The sequence below is a fragment of the Pygocentrus nattereri genome, chromosome 17 (genome assembly GCF_015220715.1).
Source record: "Pygocentrus nattereri isolate fPygNat1 chromosome 17, fPygNat1.pri, whole genome shotgun sequence".
NCBI lineage: Eukaryota > Metazoa > Chordata > Actinopteri > Characiformes > Serrasalmidae > Pygocentrus > Pygocentrus nattereri.
In genome coordinates, this window is record NC_051227.1 from 30,631,288 (window position 1) to 30,656,561 (window position 25,274).

Genomic DNA, 25,274 nt, shown 5'->3' on the forward strand with positions numbered 1-25,274 from the left:
TCACATTGCGCTGTTATTTAATTATGGATTTTCTTGTTATAATTATTTGTAATTATTTATTTATTTATTTATTTGTATTTGTACTATATGTTTATTGTATTTGTATTACATCAATCATTATGTTTACGGATGGAATCAGTATAAGTCATTCTAAACCTGTTGTTATTATTGTTGATTTAGTAGTAAGTAGATATTGCACTTGGCAAAGACTTACATAGACTTAGCTACCGATTTGCCAGTATCATGTACTGTAGTGCATTGAATGAAGCTCTGGCGCATGCACTGTTAGCTTTTGCGTCCTCAGGTAAAGATGTTTCATATATTTTAAGAAAATGTAGTTTTGCTGATAAGCATGCTGTGGTTTAGTTTTAATATATCTGACAGACTTTTGTCACAGGAGCATTCATGACTTGGTGGGTTGAATATGGCCCCCACTTACGCATAAGTAAATTGACATGATCAGATTACTGGCTCTTGATCAGAGCCACATGCTAAGGCGCATTGATTGAGTCTGTGGATGCCTTCCTGTTCATCCGCTCATGCCCCATTTGCTCACTCTGCTCATCAGAGGTGAAAGATCCAGAGACACACACACACACACACACACACACACACACACACACACACACACACACACACACACACACACCCTCCCTTTTGTGATGTACTCTTCCAAACAAACTTACTCACATATGGTTCTAGTAATACTGTCATCTGAGCCACAGAAGAGCACAGATTCCCACTGTCACCAAGGTGCTTGTCTGATGAGCTGTAAATGTAGACATGTTGTGAACTACTGGATCTGATTTCCTCCTATGGTGTACTTATATCATTTTTTGTTTAGTAAATGATGCATCTAGCAGTCCGTGTAATAATTTTAAATACTTATTTGACGTAGTTTCAAGTAATATTTGAGGAGAAAATTTACAAATGGAAAAATGTAAAAATTTAACAAACTGTAAAAATTTTAAGTATTTAGGAAATTGCTTAAAAATTTGTGATGGACAGAAATGACCGTTCTTGGCTGAGACAAAATCAGAATTTTGGACAGTGGAAAACAAAACCAAGAGGACAGCGGAAAACAAAACCCAAAGTGGAAAAAAAAAACAAACTAAAACTGTGTCACAAATCCTACATCCTCAGCAACAGAAAACTAGTTCATCCAAGGAAATAATTTTTTTTTTTTCTTTTTATACTTTACTCTTTGGCACCATCATCCCCCCCCCCCCCCCCCCCCTTCAGAAACAGAAGCTGCAGATGGTGTTGATGCGCTAATAGATGCTCTCTTTTTTCCGTCTGTTTTGCCGTTTGCCATTTTTTTAAAAAGTGGTGTCACGCCTGTAGTGGAGAATTTCTTGAGCTTTGATCCACTTCTTGATGCTCAACCTTTGCTGCTTAGAATGTCTGAATGTGTCCGCATTTACCAGTTAGCTAGAAAGCTATTTTTCATTTTCATTTCTATTAAAATTATTTGAAAAGTTTTAGATTTTGACAATTCATTGTGTGACTTTTTTCAGGCAAAATTTCTGGGTGTTTTTCTCTTTTGGCCAAAGATAATCACGAAGGCTTTTTTGGCCTCTCTATTTCCAGGAATGTAAATGTACAGCTTGGCATGTTGAAAAGCTGTGTTAGTAGAGTTACTATAGTGGTCCGAAGCTGTTTGGCATGTGCTTTTACTTTTTGAATAAAGCCTCAAGTATCCCAGCTCTCTTGTAAAAGTAGTTTTGCTAGGGCAGCATTCACCAACTTACAGTGTACAAGTTTTATAGGATGTTGCTCTTAAAATATAAAACGCATGCGCACACGCACACACACACACGCAAAAACAAAAAAACACCAAGTGTATGTATTGTTTCAGAGCTTCCCAAGTCCCATTCAGGGAAGAAGCTGGCATCTTGCCCTTTTCACAGATGCTAGCTTGAAAATAGTAGACCAGCAGATACTGTATAAAAAAGCGGGCATATCTGCAAGCTGTGGTTTTGCTTTGCTATTACCTGGGAGTTGCGGCTGATGTCTTTTCCACCACTGTCTGATTTCTTCAGAAAACAGTAAATCTTGTGAAGTTTATTTTCTTTGCAGCATCTGTATTTTATAATGGTTCTTTTAATTTGTTTTCACTTTGTCCGCTGGGATTGCTTTTATCCGGCACTTTCTGGCCTCAAGTTTTTTTTCCCCTCTCTGGAAGTGAGTATTTTAATAATGATGGTTCTGGGAATTGCCACAGCCGGACCTGACATGACAGCACTTTCCCCCTCACGCAGCAGAATAGCTATTGTTCCTCTTCCTCTCTCTCTCTCTCTCTCTCTCTCTCTCTCTCTCTCTCTCTCTCTCTCTCTCTCTCTCTCTCTCTCTCTCTCTCTCTCTCTCTCTCTCTCTCTCTCTCTCTCTCTCTCTCTCTCTCTCTCTCTCTCTCTCTCCTCTTTCCCTCCATACCTTAATCCCTGCCTTCTGTGTGCTGCGCACTTTGACTAGGACATGTCTAGGAAACTTGGACCGACTAAAAAAAGAGACACATGAATGGATGAAACGATATATATCAAAGTATTCCCAAAGCAGGAGCAGCTCTTTGCTGATGTGTGTCGCTTCTTTGCAGATGCTTTAGAAGCTCTGCCTCAAGGCCTGCTGTTGCTCCCCAGCTATATCTCTGCATTTAACACTTTAACCTGCCAAGCTACAGTACATCATACAGCATCACACAATAATTCCAATGGCATGTTTTTCACATTAAAAAAACAAACAGGATTGCCTATTATGCTTAATATATAAATGTAGTGCTGGGCGGTACTAATCAAATTTAGCATCATGTTGTTTTTTTCAAGTGTATCATAGTATTTAATGATACTTAAATCGTAAAGTGAATTTACCCCGCTGTTTCTGAGTACTGGTACTGAACCCACTCTTTCTGAGTACTGATATTCTATGTTAAAACTATGTCTTACAAAAATGACACAGCTTGTTTTGATATGACTACTTTCTGTTTTGCCTTTTTTTGCCTCTTATTTTTCTGTTTACCTCTTATTACCAAAATAACTTGGTCAAAGTGACTTGGGTACAGTACTACATGTACTACACAGTCAGGTCTTAGATGCCACATGTAAAGTGCACAAAATAGAATAATAATAAAAATGCATACTGCATGCCTGGGCTTTTTTATGGAATAGAATTTTATTATGGATATTATGTTCATTATCCAACAATACTAATAAAACTGAAAATCAGTATCCTGGTGATTGTTCTCTTCAGTACCGAAAGCATCAAATCTGGTTGTCTCGTGGTGTTCTCCACTTTACTGTATGCAAATAGAACAACTTCAGGGAGAAAAAACAAGATATCAGTGACAGATCAGCCGGCTCTGTGTCATTAGAAGAAAATGCAAATGGGGCGAGTGTGCTGGATCAGAAGGGTCAGGTGACAGCGTGACCCTGCCGGCCTCCTAGAGTGGGGCCTGCGACGGCTGTGGATTTGCATTGATGGATCTTCTTTCCATTGACCTGTCATGTATCAGTGCGCAGGCTATCACGCATGAGACATTAATCAAATGATGGCTCCATAACTAGGATCACTCGGACTAGCCAGGCACCTCTCTACATTTTTAGATGTGCAATTTCGGGCGCTTTTGGCGAAGCAGGTTGTGTGCAGGTTTCCGTCAGCCAGCAGCCAACGTATCTGGTGTTCACACTGTATTAAGAGTTTTTTTAGAGAGATGGTGGGCATTTGAGGTCAGTAAACATACTGTAAAACATAGCTGGTGCTTGCAGCTATGCATTTTAGCAAAAGGTTAAAAATATCGAGAGGGAGAGCATATGAGGGGAGAGTATGTCTTCTTGGAAAGATGCTAAATTCATTAAGATTTTTCTTCCCCTTGTCCTCGTCTTTGTCCATCAGAAGCACCATTATGGGTTTTCAGGCTGCTTCCTGTTCAAATTCTTTTTCTTTTCTGCTGCTCTTGCACACAAAAGGTAGCTGCGCTTGGGGTGTAGTGGTTTTGAAATGTGAAGGGCCCTTGAGAGCCAGGCACTGCGTGGAATGGGGCTGGGGTTTGTGTAATGTCTCCAGCAAAAGCCCAGCTTTATTGAGGGCCATGAGGCCTAAATGGCCTCTCTCTTGGTAAGCACAAAGCCAGCGTTTCTGAGTATTAGCGAAACACAGAGGCTGGGTAATGATCTAAAACCCCTCCAAAACACTGGTGCATGGCTGTTCTCAGTACTTTCTCTCCCAGATAATCAGTTTTTGTGTTGTAGGATTTTCTCCTTTTCCTCATTGAAGGCTCCTGCCCTCTGTATAGGCAAATGTTCTGTAAGGTTACTTAGTTGGTCCCAAAAACTAAAGTATATTTGAAGAAAGAAAAAAGTAATGGGGTAAGAAAAACACCACTTGAATTTCAGTGATTGAGAGCACAAAGCATGCATTTATTGTATAAGATTGTGTTATTTTGAGTATTGCACCCTATAATAGGGCATTTGAAGTTGGATAACCGCAAAGACGTTTTTGAAAGAAAAGTAATTTAGGGGTACAAACCACTACACACACTCTTTTTATGTATAAAATAAGATAATGATATCTTAACTGACACGTTTTCTTCACTCCAAATGTTGTAGTGAACACAAAATGGAAAATACGTTTATTTACAAAGTACAATCATAATAGTATAGATCTGTATGTTGTGTGAATTTTACGTATGAACAAAATTTATTTGAGATTTAGAACACCATTTTCAGATATACACAGATCTGATATATTGACTCATGATGCATAAATGTTTGGGTTACAGTACTGTACAAAGGTCAGAGGCTGCATTTCATTTAAATTCCAGTCCAAATGGCCAGCAAAACTGTCACCATCAGATAAACAGTACTTAAAGCTTTCATCTTTAAGAGATAGTAGAGCATCAAGGTTCAGTGTTGCTCCAGGTGTTTCTGTCTCCGTCTACTGTGAGAAGACACTCAGTGTCATGAGTCTAAAAGGATGTGTACTTTACAAGACACCATTACTGAGAAAAGGAAATTGACATAAAAGAAGGCAGTTTGCACTAGATCATTGAAAGTGAGCCCCTGAGATGTGGAGTAAGAGTTTATAGACTGAAGAGTCTAAATATGTAATTGGAATTACGTGAGAAGCAGAAAATGCAACCAAGTTCTAAGACTGAACTTTGGAAAAATGTCCTTATAGATTTCTTTAAAAAAAAAAAAAAAATTAAATTAAAGCTGTTATAAAGGTAAAGGGTGAACACACTAGGAAATAAAAATGGTATTATATTTTGCTGTTGAGGTTTTCAGGTTTTATTTTTCTCCTGACACTGAAAAATGAATATCTTGTACTTAATGGCTGTTTTGACTGGAAATTAAATAAATAAAGGGTAGTCTGTGACTGCACAATACAGTGTACCATGCCACACTAGTGTAAACAAGTCTAATGGTATGAAGGATCTTTATGATACTCTTTTTCACTGCCATGAGGGTTAACGATATTGTCCATAAGTTGTCCATGGATCTGTAAGATTTATATTTATATTATGTCCTGTGAAAACAGGAATGTGCTTGTGTGCATTTTTGCAGCATTAACGTGCAGCTGATGCTTCACTCTGCTTTGAAATGATGTAGGGGCTGTAGCAAGAGCAAATGTTGAGGAGTCCTGAGCTGCCTGACTTCCTGGCTTCACCACTGATGGACCACCATGTCCGATCAAGTCCATATGCGCATCAGTCACGTCTGCTTCTCTGCTTTAGACATGAACTACCCCCTGCCTTGTTTTTGTTTTTCAAATTCTCACTTCAAGAGAATCGTTTGACTCTATTAGACTCCAGAAAGGAGCCCTTTTAAATCAGGAAATTACATTTAGTGTGTGCTTGTATGGCACAATCTTTGCGTAAGTCATTGTGAGGAGGTTTGAGGAGCTGGGGTAATTTAAGCATGGCTGGTGATTATGGTTGATTAACGCAAGGCTCTCTAGCACGGCATCTTGAGCTAGTTAGGTTTAATCAGGCCTTTACTGGATGACGTAGAGTGGCCTAACAGAACCTTACATGTGCTATGAGTGTGGATTCTTCCTGTGTCAGAAAGACTTCTTGATACATTTGGTTGTTAATTCTTAAAGAGTGTCAGTGGCAAAAATTGTATCATTGTGTTTTAAATGAAATCTGTTTTTTTTTTCTGTTTTCAGCTAAACTTACCAGTCAAGAATCATACAACAACTTCACCAACAACAACATGGGGAATCCACGGCTGTCTCCTCTGCCAAGCCTGACTGTCGTACTGCCACTGGCTCAGATCAAGCAGCCTATGACCCTGGGCACCATCACTAAGCGCACAGGGTAAAGTTCTGCACATAGTTCTCAATTAGATGTACAATTAACTAAAACTTTCTCATTATTAAGATACTCTGTGTTGTACATATATTGTGATCTCCTTGTATGGCTTCTTCTAATAATTTTTATTTTAAAGAGGAATGTTGTTTTTTATAAAGTATTCCATTTGTGATTGATTTATTGTATGGGTTTTTCAAACTACACAGAAAAAGTCAGTACTGCTGTGACATCTAATACATTTTACTAAATACCATGGATATTGTAATAAGCCCACAAATCCATAAACAGACCTGAAACTTAAACACCATAAATCATTCTGATAAACTAAAAAATATAAAAGTTATTATTAGTATTAAAGTTTGGAAAAACGTTCTAGCGTTGTCTGAACATTTCTGTTCTTCTGGAGTTCACGCATCATCAAATAGCAGTTTGAAATATTGGTAAAATTTAAACATCTGTCACATGCCGATGTCTTAATTTAAGCAAATATCCAGCATTACCAATATGATCCTGACAGGATTGTGCATCCCTAAAATATGTTTATTTATTGGTTGTTAGGCTAAATCAGACATTCTCATAGACCAACTTTAGGCTGCCTTTTATATAGTGTAATACATTTTTGTCTGCTTAGTGGAAAATATTGTGTTTATAAATTTGAGTTCATGTCACCCAATCTTATTAGGAGTGGCTGGTTGCAAAACTGCTTACCCTTACACATCTGAAGCCAAGCCTTTCTTGCACTGTGTTTAATGAATTTTTCACCTCTCTACGTTCATAATTTCATAGTGTACAAGAAAGTCTGTTTGAGCGTTGATTGACTAATTGAACCATAATGAACTCTTTTCTTTTCAGAATGTGATCTTGTCTGACTTTACAAAGCTGGCAGTCATGATTTGAAATATCCCCTCTGGAGCCATTGATATTTTAATGTGTGTGTCTATCTGGCACGTTTGCACTAATGCACCATAGTTTTGGAGTTTTTTGTGGAGCTCAGAAGATTAAAACGATGAAAATGAACCCTCCAGCTCATTTCATGCAAACTGTGTCAGTTTTAAAGCCAAGCACGAACGAGTTTGCATTTGTTGTTCAGACTGGACTTTGATGTCTAACTTGTTCTGCATTCTCTTGATATGTATAGTTAGACTGGTATGCAAACCTTGCACTATGTTCTCCTTTATGTTGTTCTTTTCCCTCCTCAGCCATTATTCAGGTATAAATGATGAATACTACCTGCCAGACACCCGCAATATTGTGCAGTTTGTCTCTATGTAATATGAACACAGCCTTTAAGACTGGTCAACCGTATCAATGACTGCAGTATGCATTTACATACTGGCTCGTCGTAATTATTACTTATTCCAATTGTTTATTTTTATTTAAATGGAAAGTTTGAATAGGAAATACGCTAACGAAACAAGTGACGCAGGAGGGTCAATGACATGCAGTAGACAAAGAAATACCGTTGGCGGGGTGGAATCATAGGCTCATGATTTATAGGAGATTCATGCAGCTCACTTTTAGGTGAGGCAGGTGGTGAAGGGCTACATGCATGGCTTATTTCAGCCTAATTAGAGCATTTTTACACATAGTAATCGTAACATTTTATGTGCAGCATTAGACTATCCATATAGTGTCAAATTGCAACAATTACATATGGTGCAAGCATTTTGGATCATTGTGTTCTTGTCAAATTTCTGGTAGATATAATGTGCCTCTAACACTTGCCAAGGTGCGACTACCTCCAGGGTGTGATTACCTCTTTCCTGAACTGATATGTAAGGAAGGTTTCTGTCATTTGCCTTCACCTCTCCACATTATTTCTTGTCCACTCCTGCCAGAAATCTGGCTGCCTTTCTTCTGCACATTTTCTCTCACTCTGTATTGTATATACTCTCTTTTGTGTACACTCTCTTTAACTTTCTTTATCTTCATTCTTCCTTGCCCCAACCTTTCAGCTTGTGGAAACTAAACAGAGGGCTTTTTTTCCTTTAAAAAATTTTTTAAAACCTTTGTCAGTCAGCTGTTGCTTTGCATCCTCCCTGCCTCAGCTCATATCCGTCCTGCCCATCAAATGCCCAGCCATCCCTACCCTTCCCCAGCCAGAAGTCTTAGTGCTCCACATCTGTGCTGGGAATGGGCCTGGCCAGCACATGGGGGTGCTGTCTGAAGTGTAGACGGTGGCTCAGTATTGAGGGAACTCGGCGTTTGGCATCACAGCTGCATCCGGCTTCTGGGCCAGTGGAGAAAAGAGCAGGTTGGACACCTCCCCCCGAACCTAGTGTGTGAGATTAGGCACTCTCACGCTGGCTGCGCAGCAGCAGTGAAGTACCATCTGTCAGTCTGCACATGCCATTGTGTACTGTACGTATGTGTATGCGACTCTGGGCAGATGCATTTACACCTGTATGAACAATCTCTGCTGGCAGGATGGCAGTGGAATACACCACCTGCTTAACCTACATTAGCTGTGTGTTTGCTGCTTTGTTTTGAGGGGAGCCTCTTTCCTCAAATGAACGACTCAGGCCTCTACCAGTAATTATTCAATTTGAAGCTTTTGTTTCACACGCTCAGTCCCTCTAATCACACACATACAGATAGGTGTCATGAAAATATGGTTGCAAAAAATATATTTCTTGCTTACCGAAATGGCTCACTAGCTCTGCTGGAAGCAGTCAGTAAGAATGATCATAGGGTGACTCTGTAGTAATTAATTTTTAATGTAGTTTAAGTAATTCTTGCTCAAAACCTCAGGGCTAAGGGACTGCAGTTGAAATTAGCCAATTGGCTTACCCTGGTACATTTATTTATGTTTATTAATGCTCATTGTACCTGATAAACACTACTATTCAAAGGTGTTCATATTAAAAACAATTATGTGCTATATCAGCCTATACAATGCAAAATTAAATACTCTAAACTAGACTAGACTTTTAGATGTTGTGTTCAAAATTTCAAGAATTTTCACATCAATACATTATTCAATGATAAATAATATACTGTATTATATTTTGTTGTTAACCGAATGTTAGTCAAGTTATCTGGCTTGAGATGGGATTGTCACTCTCGAAATACAAGGTTTTGTGAAAGTTACTTTTTAGTTTCATACCATCATTTTCAGCTCTATCAATCATTCTAGACACATCATTCTAAATATTTATAATGTACATGCATAATAATTGCATTCATTTATCTGCCACCACATTGAAACATTGATTACAAAATTTAAAACAGCGATTCAAAACTTTTGAAGGGTAGTTAATGAATAAAAAATAAAATTCCCTAGCTCCTGCTCTCTGTAACTATTGTACTCAGAATTCCAGACAGTATGTAATTCCATATGATTCAATGCAGTATACTTTGGTTATGTTGCCCCACCTACAGAAGTGACATGACTGCCTTTGATGACATTATGCTCTCATGCAGCTGTATGAATATTTAATTCCACAGTAGTAGTGGCTCCTCTAACTTGATTAATGTGATAACTGAAATGATCTGTTTTTAGGTCACTGTTCTTTAGTTGGCTAATGAAAGGAGCCATTGGGTACATCATACAGAGGCAAGCTGTAATATGTAACATGTCATGCTTTGTCTTGATCACCAAGTTTAGTAACTGTGGAAGTGCAGAATGAGTCCAACAGTTTGTTTGTTTATATATATATATATATATATATATATATATATATATATATATATATATATATATATATATATATAAAATTATAAAATTATTCAGTTAAATATTAGTCACTCTACTCAACAGTAGTTTAAACCATCTTGACTTCCTATGTGACTGATTTCTTTGCTTGATAATTGACAGTATGTTCTACCAAACACATATTTATCATTTTACTAGATTACTGTTTAGTAATTTCAAGTTTAGCTCTGTGACTTTTGATGAAAAATGTCATTTATCTTGTTGAATCAAAGTCAAAATCCATTTAACCGTACTGTGTATATCAAACAAATATTTTTAGGTGTTGAAAGCTGACAGAAAAAAAATACTAACAGAAATAAAAGCAGATGGTTTACTTTTTGTGTATCAGTTCCTTAGCTTGATTGTAAGACTCTCAATGCATGCTTGTGCTGTGCTGTGAGCCAAACGTACGTTTGAACATCAGTAGCACAAGTGCATTGTTGTCAGAGCACTGGCACAGTTTCACTCTGAAGTGGAGGGGATTTCCCTCGCTTGTTTTGTCCCTGGGTCAGTGCTTTCTCACTCTACCCTAGAGTTTGTGTAAATCCTGGGCAGTGATGACAGGGGTTCCCCTGATGGATATACATCCTGCGGTCACCAGGTCTTAAATCTACAACACCTTTTGGTACTGCGAGGTCAGCATGACCTCCTCCACGCTGTGAAGTCATGTGGAATGCACTGAACTACAGTTAAATATGCATTTTTTTTATTGCCCCAAGGTGATGGCGCAGATATTAAATACAAGTGATTTTAGGGGAAGTAGATACAAATAGTCTCCTCTGTAGATGTAGAGAGTAGGTTCATGGTCCTCTTTTATTGAGGAACATGAAGCCGACAAAATGTCAGACATAAAGGCCCATTTAATGTAATCCACCGTTAACATATTTCCCCCAAGCAGGTTGCTGCTCTGTCTAGTCACCAGCATGTTCAGATGATCAATAAAATCCTTTATAGTGTATAAGCAGCTGTTCTGTAACGGTTTTCCAATAAGAAGCAGACGTTAAGATGGAGTGTCTATGTAACCACTTGGTTTTGTGCTGATGACGATATCTGATCTGGTGAATTGTACTTTTGCTCAGTAGGGATATGTACATGCTTAGCTTTTTTGGAAGAATAAGGTCTCATGCCCCGTTATTGCCTGTTGGAAAACTGTTTTCTGGGACGGGGGCGAGTTCTGGGGGGGTTATGTTTGGGTCACACACAAAAACAACTAGTACAAATTCTTGATCAGCCATGTGCGCATGTTCACTTGTCAGGGTGTCGGGAGCAGTAGACCTAATGAATAAACGAGAAAACGGGAATTTGACTTATTTGCTTCTGTTTTATTTGACATGATTTGACCTGGAAAAGATATATATTTCTGTATATATTACTTTCAGTGATTCAGGAATACACGTGCAGATTCACTAGTGGTTTGGGGTTGAAAATAAAATGGCTTGATTTTTGTTGTAGACACTGTGGCCTCTGGTTCCTGTCAGCACCAAGAAATTTTGAGGTGTCAAGTTTCTCTAGAATGAAGTGTAATATATCAAACCACTCAGATTGACTTTGTTAACATGTCAAAGATGGAATTTTGCAGAATGAAAGCCCTTTAAAAGCCATTTAAATGCTGGACTTGAATGAGAGGATTGGTGATTCTGTTAGAAGCCCTTTCCCAACATTAAACCCAGGACATAACTGGGGTACTTTTACCAGTAATATTTGTGCTTTGTGTGATTTGAAATGTGCAGCCCTTAAACAGTATTTTATTGAGATGCGCATGTTTACATTTGCCAAGAAATTCCTGGGAAACAGGAGGTGACATCCTCAGCATGATCAAGCAAACAGCTCCTTCATTTCTAAATTATGTACATTTATGCATTTTTTTTTTCTTTGAAAACTTGGCTGTAACAACAAACACGTCACATACAGCGTTGTGATCTGCTGTGTCGCTGATTTCTGGTTTCTCTCTAGAACCATGTCAGCTTTACTGTGATTTTGACCCCTGGCTTGTGTTCACATTTAACTCCTTCCCATTTAAGTACTGTTAAATGCCCAGGTAAAAGTGCATTTGTGAAAAGGGCTGTAGTAACATGCAGCAAACGAACAGGTTTATTTGAACTGTAGGTGGTTTGAATGGTCAAACTAGGAAAACGCATTATCAGCATTATGATGGTGACATTAACACATCATTCACTCATTAGTTTTGACAACCCTGATTATTAGATAGTTATTTGCATTTTTTTGTAAAATTCTTAAACATGCTACGTGTAAATACTTGCTCTTTGGAATTATATCTAGATTATCATTACTTCATCATTCTAGCATACAGATATGATTTGATTTCCTTCTGTAATGTCCTAAAGTAGACATGTAAAATGCTCTGTGTTAACTGTTTGCAAAATTAAGTCGATAATAATGGTTTTTCCATGTATCTGTGTGTATCTCTCCCGTCATGAAGACCCTACCTCTTTGGGGCAGGATGTTTTTCCATTAAAACTCCATGGTGAGTTTTTCCAATTCACTCCCAGCATGCTTCGCTTTGTATTTGCTTCAGCAAGCGACTGCATTCATTTCATTTTTTATTCATCTCTAAGTATTATTTTAGCTTGTTCTTTATTAGTATGTTTCAGCAGCCTGTGGCAAGACTTTTTGGAGATGCTTTTTTTTTTTTTTTTTTAGTGTGTTCTGTATTGTGTGTAGTATTATGTAAAGCTCTTAACTGGCTGCAGTAGCACATTCCATTTGTATTTATTTATTTTTAATTGCCTCAAATTTTTTAAATGAATTCTTATTTAGAAAGTAGTTTTGTAACTGTGACTACGAAAACATGCAAGATGCCTCATAGTTCAGATTTTAAAGATAAGAATTGCAAAATACAAGAATATTATAAATAATAGAAATGATTATCTTTCTTATGGTAATGACAAAAAGATGCCAGTTTTTGAGAGTAATGAGACACTAAAAATAGATGTTTTAGATGCAGTGGTGCTGTGGTATGAGCGTGTTCATGTGATCGTGAAGAGATCGTGTCTCTGTGTGTGAAGAGATGGTTCCTGGGACATTCTGTTCCAGGCCTTGGGTAGACGTCACTCAGCTTCACTTCTGCTGTGGTTTACTTGAGGCCACTTTCCCATGATTACGTCTCCCTCGCTTGCTCCATTTGTCTTGTTCAAACTGAAAGACAATGATTGTTTATTTTTTGAAAGCATCATCTTTGTGTTGAATTATGATTTTATGGCCTGGTGATGTGAGTAATGAAGTCTGTTTGTGATGCTAAACTGCACACAGCCTCTCTCTGGGTGGTGCTTTGGAAAGCCATCCATCTGTTCCTCTTTTTGAATTGACGTGAAGATTTTAGTACGTAATTGGGTAATTGTTATCAGTGCCTCAAATGGTCGTAAGGAGAAAAACACTGATCGCCTGGACCCTGTCCGCGTTTTTGTACCCTATTTGTTTCTTAGGAAATAATGGCAAACTGTGATTAGATACAAAAAAAAATGAGAAAAGCTTTCATTTATTTTATTGATTTTACTGATATTTACTGTTTGCATTAAGCAGACTCTGCAAAAGTAAGAAACAACCCTTTGATTATTTAACCCCTTAACATTCCAGGTTTATTTCATACAAAGCCTTGTTATTCAGTAACTACAGGGACTTCAATGGAAAGTAATGGAGATATTCTTAGGTTATAGAAGTGTGGCTTGTTAAGGGGTTAATTTCCACTCAAAGTGGTAATTTTTTTAACTCTTCAGGAGATTAGATATGATAGATGGAAGGTATAAGTCAAAAGAAAATAAGTGACTGGAATCTAAGAAAATAATTAAAATTTATATATAAAATGGGACTATCAACCGTGCAAGAGCTGGTAGACCACCAAAACGGTCAGTATCAGACAAAAACGACTTGAAGTTTTATCTTTGAGAGATAGGAAAAAAAATCAAGCTCCACTGTTGCTTCAGATCTGAAAAAAATCCACCGGCCTGAAAGGATGTGTAACTGTCAAGAAGTGGTTAGTGAGAAAAGGAAATAGCCAAAAAAGAAGAAAATTAGCAAATCAAACAAAGAAGCAGGTGTTGTTAGTACCTCAACATTACCAAATGTGTTTGGGATATCTTGAATCATACAATCCTGAAAATATAACCAACATCTAAGACTGAACTTTGGAGTTGTATGATATGCCTGCAGATTTCTTTGAAAAATTAAAAGCAATTCTACCAAAAAGTTTGGAAGATGTAATAAAGACAAAAAAAAGGTTGGACACAGTAGATACTGAAAAAGGAATATTATTTATTTATATATATATATATAGGCTTTTTTTGTCTTTTTTTGTTTGTTTTTGTAGATCTTTTATTTAACATGTTAAGTTGAAAAGTATTGTTTTTGTCATAATACATAGATTAAAACAAAGTGAAAAGCAAAGCTCTCTTAGAAAGAGTCTCAGGTTAAAAGAAAACCAACTGTCATAGTTTCAGTTAGAAAAGATGGAAGAGGTCTGTGAAATGAACTTCCACAGTGTTGTCCCCTTAAGGTACTTGTGCTTCCTCACGCCTGCCTCTAAATGAAAACATGATCTGCCTTCCACATTCAGAGTAGTTTGGCTTTGCTTTTCCATCTTTAACAAGTCCTCTTCTACTTTTTAATTGGAACTTTTCCCCATCCTGTCTTAATTTATGAGAATGAGAAACAGTGATACCCGTAATAACTTAGCCCCTAATGAGCCAGTCCAGTGTTAATGCAAGATGCTCCAGCACCATATCCTGCCATACAGTTCATTTGCTTAACAATTAGCTCTTGAGTGTGGAATAATTCGCAGATGGTCCAGGGATCAAATGGTATTTAACTGTGGAGGAGATTAAGCTGTCTTTTTTTTCCCTAAGATAAATATATATGTACTGTGTTTGAGTGGCATCTATACTGCTAATGGTGATACAATCTAGAGCCCTAACTATTTTTGAGTAATTCTAGGAGCTCATCGTTCATTTACATTTACATTTACGGCATTTGGCAGACGCTCTTATCCATTTAAATTTGCAGACCTGTGGAGCTCACATTTCTATGAGGAAAGAAAACTTGAAAATGGATGCCTTTCACAGTGGTGTTGTAATGTGGTAGAATAGTGGAAGAGGAAAAGAAAAGTCCTTGCTCCTGTCTCAGTGTTTGATGCAGGGCTGTGTTGTTTACGAGAGAGAATGCTCCCAAATGGCCACCATTAGCACAGTGTGTTCAACAGTCATTCGTCTGGCTGTGCTTGGGAATGGCTGCTGTAAAATAATAAATGTGACATTGAAGGATATGTTCACATGCTGCTGAACTCTTTCAAGCACACTTTAATACCGATATACACCAACCACATGGCTTTCGAGGCAGGCCCACTGAGTCACGACCATTGCACTGCTTCTTTGTAGCTTAGTGGCTGACAGGAGCGAGCACCGTGCTGTATTTGTTTACTACAGGCCCTGAAAATAAATGGAGGCTGCTTCTGCCCCTCAATGGCGCCTTGCCTGCTTCCAGACCATAATGCATGGGGACTTTGATGGTGGACATTACAGATTGAATTATGCCCCTGAGGAAAAGCTATTAGCTCAAGTCAAGAGTCCTCATTTTTTAAATTAAAAGTGGAAATGACATGCGAGGAGTCTTTTCAGTGAATTAGGAAGACAGAAAAACTCTCCAACTCTCTGGGCTAGGAGCAGCAGAGGCAGAGGGAAAATGCCAAGAAAGGGAAAAAAAATGAAAGAAAGGAAAAGAGGAGACCTATTTGGCCCCACTTCAGTAATGTCCATCTTTCCTTCTCAGGCACCACGCTAAGTATGTTTATATTTTATAATTTATTGTTATTGGGTTACCTTTTTCATAGGATGCCCTGAAGTGCCAATATTTATTCTGAATAGTCCATTCATACATATGGTCTGCAGAATCACTGGAGCTCGTGTTGTCTGGGACACGAGCTGAAACCCCAACACTTTCAAGCCACTTCAAGCAAGAGCAAGAGGAAAAGAGTGATTTAAAATACAGACATATCAACGCCAGTGGTTGTTTTACTTAAAGAACCAGTATAGTGCGAACCGAGCTCTGATCTGGCTCTGTTGGCAGCCACTGTTGACCAAACCCTCTTCAAAGAGCTCTCCTCAAAAACCCCAATGGCAAGACAGCTCTCAGTTCCCTGGGCTCAGGGATTCCAGCCAAACCTGCTCTTCAGCTCAAACCCAGTGCCATGCGCCGCTCTCTTTCACTTCAGCAGTGGTTTGAAATTCTAAGCTTGCCAATTATACCTTAAAACATGTCCTAAAGAATAATGTTATTCCCAGATTTATTATTGAAGGCTCTTACCAAAAAAGCAGCAGCAAGTAGGGGGATATAGTTTCCTCTCTAGGCGTCGGTGTTCAGCAGGCTGTGATTCTATAGAAATTAATGTTGTCATCCTGGAGTCAGGTTGTGTTACTCAGGCTATTAGAACCAGCTGACTTAAAGGCCTCAAGGCCCAACACTGGCTTTTAAGGGAGTGAATTGGCTACTTACACATTAAACACCTTCCCAGTATCTCTCTTCTTCACCTACCTCCTGCAGTGTAAAACTGCTGATATCATTTGCTTTCTCCAAAGCTTCCAACTCTGTGGTGGGCAGTGAAGTTTTATCGTCCACTTTAAAGTGCTCCTCTTGGCTGTCGGCGGTCAGAGCAGAGTGAGTTGTACCTGCTGTTGTATGTCTGCAGCATATTGGATACACTTGGCTCCATTACTGTCATCAAGTGGAGAGGGAGAAAAAGTAGTGTGCTGGACTTGCTTGACTTTCTTGAAGTGTTTTTTCTTTCTTTCTTCTTTTCTATTAAGCAGACTGGAATGACACAGTTTGGTTACTAATCCGAACCCAGAACTATCCCTTATCAAGTATCTGTGTGCGTTTCCTTTTGCACAGCAGAACCGTGAAAGTGTCTCACATGATGCTACTGTTACCTGTAAATACAAACAACAATAGCCTCAACAAAAGCTTCATGTACTGATTTACCTTTTATTGTTTGGTATCGTGCATAGACTCATAGATAGTGATTCTGGCTAGCTAATGCTTTTTTAGAATTAGCTGTTGACTAATTCGAGTGGTGATATGTAGTAGTAGATACATATACAAAAATTGTATATCACTGCATTATTAAGGTTTCTGTTGCTTTTGGTTTATATCATTATGTAGTGCAATAACAGTGCTGTATTATGCTGGTTTGTCCCTTCACTTTTAATGTGAAACATATTTAACAACTGAAGAAAATGTAAAAAAAAAAAAATTTGGCGCGAAACAGTATATAGTCAGATGTCAATGTTGCTTTCTTACCTTAAGATAAAGGTGAGTGCATGTAAGTCCATAGAGGCTTCTTTGTCAAAAATAATGCATCTCTTAGAATTTGATAAGTATAACTAGCCATTCATGCTATCAGAAATTTTTAAAAGAATTTCAACCAAACAAATGGTTTATCGCCCACTGCTAAGGACACGTGACAATTCTTTGACAATTGTGTTTGACCAGTATGGTGTCTACACCAATGTTTCTCAGCCTGGGCCCCCTAGCTGGTCCATATTTTTCCTCCAACCTAACTCTCAGTACATAGGGATGAAGAGGAGCGGGTTGGGAAACATTGTTTAACTCCATTTCTAGCTCTGTCCGTACATTCCAACATGGCATGCTTGATATTCTAGCAAGAGGGCTAACCTAATTCAGCATGCATGCTCAGGTATGGTTCACTTGGCAGTGGAAATGACGACAAAATGCTTAATCATAGATTTATAGGCGTGCCATGTCGCACTGCTCTGCCCACTGGAAAAACGGCATTGCCTTCCACAGTGGGTTCACTTGGCTCTGGATGCTCAATTTCCCCCTGTCAGACACTCAGCCAGCCAGCCATACGTTAAACCAGGCCAAGGCAGTATCCTGACATGCTGCTATCTCCTCTTCAGCTGCACATATTACACCTCACTTACTTAGTTATTCAACTTTTCTCTTATCCAGCACTAATAAATACTGGCCAATAGCACTCTTTAAACCCCCTCCCCCCTTTTTTTTTTCCTTTCTTTTTATTTTTTCCACATTTGCCACCATCCCACGCCTGGTGTCAGTTGAACAAAGACGTCAGCATCACTCTTCATCCTAAGAGTAATTTATGACTTACTGACAGCTTTAAAGGAAGTGAAAGAGTGAGAGTCAGGTCACTCAGCACCTATTAGTGTGTCACGTGGGTCTAGAGAGAAGAGTTCAACTTCTGGACAATCCATCCACATTTACTTCCAGACTAGACTCAACTGCCTTTGAAACATCTCATATATTTCATTATACTCTGTGATGTGTTATTGAACATTTGCCACTGTGGTGTTTTCACTGCTGTCCCACAATATGCTGCTGCTGAGTTGTTTAAAGATCATGTTCCAGAAGCATTAAGTCTTTTTATTACCTATGGAAATCATAGTAAATAGCTCTCATACACATACCTTCATATATTTGCGTGTGGTTATGTTTCCTGTGATATGATCATGTGTCTGGTTCTTCAGACAGTTCTCAGCGTTCAGTTTTTTACATGGCATAGATGTCCAATGCAGGGTTTACAGTGCAGGTTAGGCATGGGCCGGACAATGATACCATGCTGCTACTGTTCGAGGATGAGTTCCATATGGCGACCCGTATTACAGCACTCAACCATTTTCTGTGTTTGGTTTCATTAAACAGTTTCTGGCATGCAGAATAATTCAATAAGCCCCAATAAATGGCTTTTAAATAAATCTTTTAAATGGCTAATCCAGAATGAGAACTGCAGAGGCAGCTGCAGAGCCTCCATTTGGAGCAGATTTATAAGCAAATGACAGCAATAATGTGACATCAACATAGCTACACATTGCCCGTATGCATATGACAAGCCAGGAGGACCTGCAGAACAATGTAATGTATTATTTATGATGGCCTTGGCCTCTGAAAACATTCTGTAAATTGTATGTTTTCTTGCGTAGCTTATGGTTTAATGTGTTTTCACCAATGCATGGTAACTTTGGCCTTAAAGTTTACATTGTGTGGAATTTGGCACAGAAAAATTTAAACTTCAGCTTTAGTTGCTATGTGTAAGAAACTCAGCGCTCACTGAAAAGTCAAACAAGTTTCTGCCAATTGTACTTGTTCATCCAGGACATGTTTTATGTCTGAAATATGCCTCTTAGTTTTGCACCAAAGCTAAAGATTCTGGGTCTGAAAGACTTCTCTTACTTGTTAGCTACCTTAGCCTTGTAGCCTCAGTGCAGCAAACTGCAAACAGCAAACATGTTGTGCTTGATCCGCTGCATAAGGAGTAAGAGGCAAAACGGTGTAAATTAGAATTTTTTTTTTCACCAAACTACTTTTTTTAACCAGCATACTACTTAAGCAGACTGCTAAGATTCAAACCAGTACTTAAAAAACAACCAAAAAAAATCAAATAAAGATCACTGTTGTCTGTTTCCTCTTTGTTCATTTTAATGTATAGCTGCTTCAAAACAGCTTTTATGCAGTTTTAAGAGCCTGTAACAATTCAGCTTTAAACATAACCAAACTGGGGAAGACACTGTATCTTTTTGCAAACATGCATGTTGTGTATTTGTGTAATGTTCATTGTTTACAGGCCGAGTATTTTGTTTTGTTGATGCGAAATTTTCTTGGCTCATCCAAAACCTTTGAAAGAAGTCATTCATGCGTGGGGAACATTGTCTTGATTTATGCATCCCAAGTTGATGTGTCTTTTCTTTTCAGTGATGTGGCTTTGAGTTTCCTCTGTTATTTGACCCTGAGCCTCAGATTCCCTACAGCAGGCTGCAGAAGCTGCTTTGTGTCACCCTTTCAAAGAGCTGTTTCTCCCTCCCTCTCTCTCTCTCTCTCTCTCTCTCTCTCTCTCTCTCTCTCTCTCTCTCTCTCTCTCTCTCTCTCTCTCTCTCTCTCTCTCTCTCGCTCTCTGTCTCTGTCTGTCTCTCTCTCTCTCTCTGTCTCTCTCTGTCTGTCTCTCTCTCTCTCTCTGTCTGTCTGTCTCTCTCTCTGTCTCTGTCTGTCTGTCTGTCTGTCTGTCTGTCTGTCTCTCTGTCTCTCTCTGTCTGTCTCTCTCTCCCTCTCTCTCTCTCTCTCTCTCTCTCTGTCTGTCTGTCTGTCTGTCTCTCTCTCTCTCTCTCTCTCTCTCTCTCTGTCTGTCTCTCTGTCTCTGTCTGTCTGTCTGTCTCTCTCTGTCTCTGTCTGTCTGTCTGTCTCTCTCTCTCTCTGTCTCTCTCTGTCTGTCTCTCTCTCCCTCTCTCTCTCTCTGTCTGTCTGTCTGTCTGTCTGTCTGTCTGTCTCTCTCTCTCTCTCTCTCTCTCTCTGTCTCTGTCTGTCTGTCTCTCTGTCTATCTCTCTCTCTGTCTGTCTGTCTGTCTCTCTCTCTCTCTCTCTCTCTCTCTCTCTCTCTCTCTCTCTCTCTCATATGCTTCTCTTGTTCATTGTTTCTATCTTTCCCATCCATCCCTGCAGCTCACTCCTATTGCTTTGTCTCCTACAGTAAAGCCAAGCCACCTCCCCAGATCTCTCCGAGTAAGTCCAGTGGAGGGGAATTTTGTGTGGCTGCAGTTTTTGCCTCTTCCCGTTCCTGGTTCATCACCAACCCCAACATGAAGAGAGAGAAAGGTCAGAATTGCTTCGACACAATACATGGCCTACCTCATTCCACATCACAGTTCGCAAAACTGCTTTTACAAAAGTTTGGAATTGAATTACATTCAATTATGTAAAACTGCACATGTAAAGTTTTGTGGTCTTTTTTCTACAGAAGATATGTTTCAAATAATTAGCTGGAATTTAAAAAGATTAAGATTAGGTTTTATATGTGTGCAGAGGAATAAAAATGACTAAGCTGTATAGCGTCAAAGTTATAGTCAAATTAATATCCAGAATTCCTTGTATAGTGCTGATCAAATCTTGACTCAGGTAACATGACAGGAAATTAGTTAAAGTAATAGCAATGATTTCTATTATTTGTCATTTATCAGTCACTCCTTGTAATCATGTTATTGCATTACTCTGAACACACGGCTATTCTCTAAGATTATGAAAAGTTTGCATGCACCACACATTTTCTCAGTGTTCACTTAGAAGACAATTCATATGTCTCCAAAATTGTGATAATATACAGATAATAGTGATGTCCTTAGGCAGATTTTAACAGATCAAGTAGATCTAAACAGATCAAGTAGATCTAAAATAAGCACAGTCAGCTTCCCATCCTTCCATTTTTTTCTGCCAATGCTGTAGAGGTGCCATAAAGTGTATTATCTAAAGCCTGTGACAGTCAGGCACTTTTCATAAGGTGGCAAAGGAGCTTAAATATCTCTAGTGTGGAGCAAATTGTAAAGGCGAAAATAAATACTAATAACAACCGTGTTTGAAGTCTTCTTTACATGTAAAACATGTAAACATGTAAAAGTTGCATGCACAACAGTTATCCTTCAAGTCCATTTTCTGCTGTTTACCACAAGAGACAAAACCATGTAGAAAGTATACTTCCATGATGTCCTTCACTTGTCAGTCACACTGGTTACAAAGCTGGCCAAATCATCTGTTAAGGATCAAACTATAAACATACTATAAATGATTTTAGTATAAATTGTTATGTAGATTAGCATATATGACCTAAATTGCATGGATGTGTCATTTATTAAATTTCAAGTATTGGCAGATATTTAACATGCAAGTACCCCGATCAGATTGGAGGTCAGAGAAACTGCATGAGGACATCCACAACGGAAACATTTCAAGTAGTTTTTGTTGCAAGAGAGTAACTGAATAAAATGATGTACATTAAGCTCTGCCCTGTTTACTTTAGATCAGTCCCGTCAGGCTGTCGTGGATTCTCTCTATATTGTGAGCTGCTATGGTAACCTGGTGGAGCATGTGCTGGAGCCTCGTCCAATCAGCACAGCACAAAAGATAGGGGATGACACGCCTTTGGAGCTGAACACCTGTCCGAGGGCCTGCTGGAATCTGGCCAGGTACTCTGGCCAGACCCTACCTTTTACTACTCTCAATTCAGCCATAGAAGCATACCTTTACACTGCTGTAGTTGTAAAATTATGACAAAGGCTTGCACTGTTGGGCAGCTTTAATGCCAGTTTGCGTTCATATTGAGGCACCCACCATGATGAATATAGTATTTCTTTTCTGTGTGTTGTACATTAAGTTCAAGCATAACACTGTATTAGCCCATAACGAACTATGGCTAATGAAAATAGATGGAAACAATAGCTTTTATAACCGTTTTTTGATCAGATTGTGAATGTAAAGTGATAGCATGTGCTATGATGTATGGTTGGGTCAGTCCACATGAGGCAGAAGAAATGGAAAAGCTGCCAGGCTTGAGGGAATTGAGTCCATTATTGCTCAGCAGGAGACTGTTGTATACATCTGGTTCTTTGATATGTGCTTCCTAAATTGATTTCTCTGTTTGTTTTGAGTAGAACACCACAGTGGAATGAGCTACAACCTCCTTTCAACAGCAACCACCCATTGGTGCTGGCTTCAGACTTGGTGCAATACTATCAATACCTCTTGGCTGGCTGTGAGTATTTGTCTGTGTTTGTGTGTAGATGAAGGTGTGTGTGTGTGTGTGTGTGTGTGTGTGTTTGAGCATGAAACTCATAAAAAGGTTACTGCAACAAAGCATGACTTACTGATTAATGCTGTATATTCCCCATGAGACTTTTGTTTTTAACATTATTGGTGCCACATGTTCTGTATGCTCCCCTAAATGCAGACACTGCAGTCTCAGTTTCTCAACGTTCTTCAGTTGGGCTGTTGTGAAGACCACCTTTGTTGAGTCCAAAACAAATTCAACACTATAACTAGCCAAGATTGAGTCAAGACCAAGTCTAAAGAGCCCAAGACTGAGAAGTCAAGAAATCAAACACAAACAAAAACACCACAATTACTGTTTATTTGCTGAATTTAACATATTGGGAAAAATAAACAAAATGTGGCCTATGCAAAATATTTAGTATTTCAATTTTGTCTTCATTTTCAAGGTATTAATGCTGAGATCACATGAACCTGAACATTAAACCCATGTAGAGTGTAAAAATGAGGTGAAATGGGTCCAGTTTTCATCACTGATGTCCAGTGAGAGCAACAGTGGCTGCATGTTCCAACTCCTCTGGGATTTTAGCATCTTGCTCTCATACCACTATGATCTGTCTTGTTTAAAGTGGAACTGTAACTTTGAACTTTGCGCTTTTGTTCGTTTCTGTCCCGTGAGCACTTCCCAGCATAGTCTGACGAATTACTCATTGCTGTTTTCCTAGTAAATGATACTTGAGACTAAATGCGCTTTGGTGATAAAGAAATTACATTTTTATTCAGTATTTGCTAAGTAATTGAAAACACAACTATTAATTTGGCATGCATCCATATAACAAATGTAGAGTATGCTTCAAATATAGAGTATACTTTCTTTATTTTTTGTGCTGATATGGGTTTGTATTGCTGCAATGGTGAGTCAGTAGCAGTCTAACTCCTGCTCACTAATACACTATATTTCTTATCTGTACTGAAAATCAGTGAGCTGATGGAAGCACTCCCTCCCCGCTTCTCTTTTTCATCTACTTGTGCTAAGACACATTTGGATATAATCTTTAGTCTATAAGAATTAATGCTAGTTGGTCATCGCCTACTTAACTGCTGAAATGCTGCTAGTTTTATAGAAGTGGTTACAAACAAATGTATCATGGAAATGTTCTGCTTTTACTGGTAGCAGTGCTTTTAAGTTGAACCCAACATGTATTAAGCAAAGCTCAAAAAAGCGAGAAATCGAGAAAAAGAAGGACCTGTTAGAGAGATTTGAATTTGAAGTGTATTAACAACACTTTAAAATGGCTATTTCACATAAGTAGTCCCACAAAAACCTATACTATAGAAAATAGCTAAATCGTCATGGTAGGTCAAAAAAACTGCATTGTAATTAACATCAAACACAATTATAAAAATAACAAAGTCATTTTACTTTAGTGTTAATTAGCAGTGTAGCATATATTAACTACATTGTGTGGATGTATTGTTATGTTTGAAAATTCAAGTATCGTCAGATGCTCAACATTAAGGTGCTTTGATTGGAGGTGAAAGAACCAATCAGACTTGGTTCAAAATTGTCATATGAAATCATCCAGTCAAATTGTGCTGTATATTCGTGCCAGATGTGAGGTCACCTTGAGTTTCTTAATGTTGAGTTTTTGATCTGAATTAATTCAGCCCATTCCAGTGCTAATTGGCTAAATCAAATGCAAACGTGCAATTATTTGATTTTGTGTTGCTTGAACACAAGGCAGTGTTGACAGTTAAAAGGGTCATATTGAGGTAAACTCTACAATTACACAATTTACCCATTTTTGTAATAAAATAGTTTTATATAGAGTATAAACATTGCTAAGGTTGCAGAAGGTACCATTTGCTCCTCAGTCCATGCAGTTAATAAATAAAAATTCCGCTGCAAAATAGCCTGTTTTGAAGTCATTGATTCTGTGATTTCAAAAAACCAACATGTTTACAGATATCTGCCTGTTTAAGCTGTAGCAGTTTAGCCTCATCCATTCTTGCTGAGGTTATAAGTAATGTTTCAGCCTGCAGCCAAGCAGCCCTGTATTTACATATCCATCTCATATACATTTCTTACTCATTTACATGTATCAGTCTTAAAGGCACAGTGACAAAAGCAGCTTGTTTGACAAAGACACTAAATTTACCAAGACCAGGCCAGTACAAGTGAAAAGTTTGAGCACAAATACTATGAAGTTAGAGACAAATCCAAAGTCAATGGATAAGAACATCTCGTGTTCTTGAGTACTCCAGCACTACTTTTTCAGGGGTCACAAAAAAGCACACAGTTCAGTTTGTATGCGTGTCCGCATCACTACTTGCATCTTGAATCAGGTCTTTGTCACTCAGCCGTAATGTTTCTCCAGAAGACTCATCATGCTGCTGAATTAACTCAGCATTCAAATGTAGGCAATTAGTGTGGCTTTAAATCCATGTAATTCAATCACAAGTACAAAGAGAGTGTGGGCACTCTAGATTGACATCAGAAGGCAAGAGGAGACATCTCCAGGGCAGGATACTCATGGATGACCGCACATCTAATACATCTTGAATAAATGAGCATTGTAGCATTAGCCAGATAATCATAAACATAAATCAGTAATTAGCTATTTGGATCCTCAAGGCAAGGCTTCACATTTGTTCTCTCCCACTAAATCCCAACTGCTCAAGGCCTAACGGGTAGAATATTCTCTA

At 38.5% G+C, this 25,274-nt stretch overlaps 1 protein-coding gene across 7 annotated transcripts in view; it reads left to right on the top strand.

Annotated features, from left to right (window-relative positions):
- Window positions 1-25,274, top strand: part of bcas3 (BCAS3 microtubule associated cell migration factor) — a 290,913-nt gene that overhangs the window by 74,811 nt on the left and 190,828 nt on the right. For 5 of the 7 annotated variants that reach the window (XR_005131735.1, XM_037546827.1, XM_037546829.1 and 2 more), the window contains exons 16-20: window positions 6,160-6,310; window positions 12,439-12,483; window positions 20,503-20,627; window positions 21,823-21,988; window positions 22,454-22,554. Coding sequence is in view for 6 of the 7 variants with exons in the window: in XM_037546827.1 (XP_037402724.1) it covers window positions 6,160-6,310; window positions 12,439-12,483; window positions 20,503-20,627; window positions 21,823-21,988; window positions 22,454-22,554 (588 nt within the window). In the remaining variant the exon portion in view is untranslated. The remainder of the gene's footprint in view (window positions 1-6,159; window positions 6,311-12,438; window positions 12,484-20,502; window positions 20,628-21,822; window positions 21,989-22,453; window positions 22,555-25,274) is intronic. The other 2 variants (XM_017694946.2, XM_017694948.2) reach the window with 1 other exon arrangement.